We start from the raw sequence: 4467 nt of genomic DNA on the forward strand, positions 1-4467 counted from the left end.
ACACACACACACACACAGGAGCCCCAGTGTGCACACACAGAAAGCTTTTTAAGGCTTTGCTTACACTGTGTTATTAGTGCTCCTCTCTACCTGTCCAGGCTGTTTCACACCGGACTCCAAAAATTATACTGTAAGTCATACTCAGGCACACCAAACATGAGCTGCTGTCTTATTTTAGTTGATCTATACACTAACTAATGGGTTGATATTTTCACAACATAATGTCACAGTTTCATGGTATAATAATATTTCACAATTATTACTATCATCATTAGTTACAATGACACTTAAAGCAATGAAAACAGAAGGGTTTTATAATAATATTTCTATGTTAACACGCTGTTACTGTAGATAAGGCATGGGACGATGTTGTAACATGCAATAATATTGTATATCCCCCCATCCCTACTGTACATAAGCAATTAAAGTCAATTTTCATATCAGGTATAGCATGGTATTGTATACCAATGCAACCCTCTCACAAACTAATAATTTCAATTAATTAATTAATTATATTGATTAGTACTGAATAAAGCTGCAGTGGGTCCACTGGGCCTGAACGGAAACAACCAATCAGACCAGAGAAAGATAGAAAGAAGAAAGTTGATTGTTGATTCTAATTCACAGAGTCCCAAAGCCTCTGTATTTGATGACCTGAGAATGAGACTCAGATACCCACTATCTTTCTCGGCTCTGATTGGTTGTTTTCTTCCATGCCCGGTGGATTCTTGTAAATGCCATTAGGAGCACTATAGGATCCAGAGGAACCTACTCGGTTTACTGCCATAGAAGAGTAATAATAGCCTTTTTACATAAAAAAAAAACTAAAGTATTAATTGACTGAAATTTAACAATCAATCAGATTGTATTGCAGGTGATACATAGTTTGCTGCCTAACATGGTATATTTTAGTGTATATTTTCTGTTAAAACTGCTTAAAAAGAAACTGCTGTATTCAGCCGTATAATGCAGACAGGAGTTCTCTTTCTTCTAAACAGCCTGGAGCTGCGGTCCCACATTCGGTTTTATTACGTGCCAACAAAACAGGCAGCAGTAAAGTCATTCAATACTACAGCCGACATACCTTCAAAATCGGATAAAATCCCTTCGAGGTGGTCATTGACGGAAAGTTCCGACATCCTGTCTGCGTGCAGAAGGCTCCGTGGTGCCGCTCCGAGTCAGAGGAAGAGAAGTGAACTCTGCAAAAAACTTGTGCTCCGTACAGTGGAGTAGCCGGACTGATGAGTGCAGGCTGGGAGCCGGCTGAGCTGTCCTCTCGGTGTTGTGCGCGTCCTCACAGTCCGAGAAAGCTGTCTGTAGCCCAGCCCCCCTCCCACTGATCGGCTGCCTGCAGCCTGGAAGACCCGGGGGGGACGGGGGGGCGGGCGGCTGGTGGGCGGAGCCGCATGCAACACCTGGAAAAAATCCTCAATCGAATTTCTCTTTTCTTCGCTTTCTTTACTCCCCACACTGGCTGGATCCCCTCTGGCCAAAAGGCCGAGTAGTATCTGTCTGTTCAGGGTCCCATCTGCCTGGAGCCGAGAACAGGACAAATCTATATGATACCTACTGTGTTACAGAGCTGTTTCTGATAAAAAAAAAAAAAAAGTTAACACAGTTAAAGAAACACAGAGGAAGTTGTGTGAATATGAAGTAGTGTAAAAGTAGGAACAGAAGGTTGAAAAAACTAGCAGGTTAAAGCTATAATATGTAACATTTCCACATTAAAGCTGCAATAGTTATTTCTATATACTTTTTTTGGACATATTTGCTGAATCTGCGAAAAAAAAACAGCTCTGGCTCCAATCAGAGATAAGAAAGCTTTATTGTTAAGTCTCATTCCCCGGTTGTCAAATACAGAGGCTTTGGGACTCTGGGAATGAGACTCTGCTCTGATTGGTTGTTTTCTTCCGCCCAGCGGATTCTTGCAAATGTCATTAGAAGCACTAGAACAAGCCAGGGGAACCTGTTTTTTTTCACAGATTATCTGTCTCATGTACTACTTTCAGAATATAGCGAAAGTTTCAGCAAATATGTCCAAAAAAGTATATAAAAATTACCTACTGCAGCTTTAATGTGGAAATGTTACATATTATAGCTTTAACCTGCACGTTTTGTCAACCTTCCGTTCCTACTTTTACATTATATATGGTCTCAAGGTTCAAACTTTCCAGAGATCCCTCTTTTTTGCAGTTTGAATGAAAGATACCAAATGGAAGGCAGAAACAGATAAATCATTCAGTCAATCAATCTGGCATTTTATTCAGGTAATGCTGCTTTTCACCATTCGCCTTTGTGATTGTCTGCCAGAAGCTGCCATACATTGACTTTTTATCCAGTTTGAAGCCACATTTTCACCATCCACTGTTTAGATCTTATTGGTTTGGTTTTTAGTTGAGTTAACTCACATTCAGGCAGCAATAGTATGTTTTTATGTTAAGATAGTTTACAGTGTTTTCCTACAGTGTATGATGTGTCCACAGAAGGTGTACTTTTGCCTTTTCGGACTGTTAATGGAAATGAGTCATGGAATTAGAAGTTTAATGCTTTTTTGCTCTTTTCAGAGGCAGCAGGCAGACATTCCCTCAGCATATCAAAGAAAAAGCCAATCAGATTTATTGCACTAATAATTTGTTTTTGCTGTTCTGTTGTCAATATAATTCTCATTGTACAATTAATTAAAATTCTTAGTAACATGAATGAACAAAGCTACAGTATATTTGTCATAGTAGTAAGTAAATAATTCAAGCTAATTCGATGTAAAGGAATTCCAACAACTAGACTCTCAAAGCAGCTTTCCAACACTTCTGGGGGGCAATCAGATTGTGTTTGCAATCAGGTAGCCCACTAAACCCCAACCGAAGGACACACACTAACACACAATCACACACACACACACACACCAGCCTCTGTGCAGATCATGAAAAGCCACTGTGACATTAATCCTCCTTGGTTCAGAGCCACAGGGCTAATGAGAGCCCCTCAACCCCCAGTCCTAAAAGGAGGGTCTACATGTGTTTGTCTGTATGTATGTGTGTGTGTGTGTGTGTGTGTGTGTGTGTATATGTGTGTGTGTATGCACCCACAGAAAGAGAAAGAAAAATCAAATAACTTCAAAAATTTTCTTCTGAATAAAATTAAAAAAACCTTTGTACATTTGAAGGAATATTTCAGTAAACAAGTTTAACATGTGTATTTTGCACGGGTAAACATGGATTTCGGTGTATGCGTATGTTATGGTGGCTGTGGGAATTTAGTCACATGGGTTTGTCTCTCTCTCTCTCTCTCTCTCTCTCTGAGGCTACTTAATCGGCCTGTTTCCTGTGATATGCCCGATAGTTCCAGACGGTGCATCTGTGTGTATACATGTGTGAGTGAGTGTGTATGTGTGTGTGTGTGTGTGTGTGTGTTTGCTCGTGCTGCGACTCGCCTGAAGGAATCTTTTTGCACAGTGCCTGATGTCTGCGGTGAATTGAAGGGCGAAAGAATTCAGGCAACACATACCAGAGAAATTTAGATGGAAAGGCTCAAAGACATGATGGAATATGATCCATGAAGCGTAGCATTAGCTTCCCTAACTCCCTTTCTTTCTTTCTTTAAACCTGGGTATTGTTTTATCCAGAAAAGGCAGTGAGTCAGAGATGTTCTCTGACAAGTGTCACTAATTGTTCTTGTGATTTTCATTAACAGAATCCCAAAGCGCGGCCAATAAAGTAAGCGGCTGGGATGGATGCCTCTTGGATGCCTCCCTTTGAAAGGTATTTCAGGCATGTCCAATTTGGAGGAGAATTACAGGGAAAATCCTGGACAATGTTGGCATTATATATCCTATTTGGTATGGGAACTAAGCATCGTCTGCATAGAAAAACATTTTAACAGTACACTGCATAGTACACATAATACACTCCTTTTCCATCTCATGCAGTAAAGGCTTCTGCAACTAACAAAGATAGCAACAAACAAAACTTTCTGTCAGAGACCTATGGCTGATGTCACACATGTTGCTGCTCCATGTTTTACTTCTGTATTTGGTCTTAATGACCCTTGTAACAACTGTTAGTGTTAATTACTTTTCAAAATAAAGGTTACATATATGAGATTTAAAACATTAATATAGCAGCAAACACGTATTAGTTATATAAAGATATAGTGGAGTCATGGTGTCCCACCTCTTCTTGTGTTGCTATCACTCTGTGGTTTGTTTATATAGCCTGTCTGCTCCGTGTAAAGTGAAGTAAAGTGACTGAAACTGCTGTTTTTATCATCTACGTCAGTGAATTAAGGATTTATTTCCACCAAGCAGAGTAGGTGATGGCTGGAACAATGATAAGACTAACAAAGATGGTTTTGGTCACTTTTAGTTTGTTTCTGTCCACTTTGAATGAAGTCATGATGTCAATGATCATCTCTCATCTTCATCCGCTTATCCGGGATCAGGTCGCTGGGGTAGCAAGTCCAGCAGAGGAC

The 4467-nt window shown here is 40.0% G+C and overlaps 1 protein-coding gene across 1 annotated transcript in view; it reads right to left on the reverse strand.

The window, feature by feature from the left end:
* LOC118323727 overlaps nucleotides 1–1292 on the reverse strand; it is a gene marked incomplete at its 3' end in the record, with an annotated part of 53597 nt that extends 52305 nt beyond the window's left edge. The window contains 1 exon segment of the mRNA XM_035655787.1: nucleotides 1085–1292. Coding sequence (XP_035511680.1) covers nucleotides 1085–1139 — 55 coding nt within the window.
* Between the last annotated feature and the right edge of the window lie 3175 nt (nucleotides 1293–4467).

Source organism: Morone saxatilis, unplaced genomic scaffold (genome assembly GCF_004916995.1).
Source record: "Morone saxatilis isolate NCDOM2014 unplaced genomic scaffold, NCSU_SB_2.0 Contig14, whole genome shotgun sequence".
Taxonomy (NCBI): domain Eukaryota; kingdom Metazoa; phylum Chordata; class Actinopteri; family Moronidae; genus Morone; species Morone saxatilis.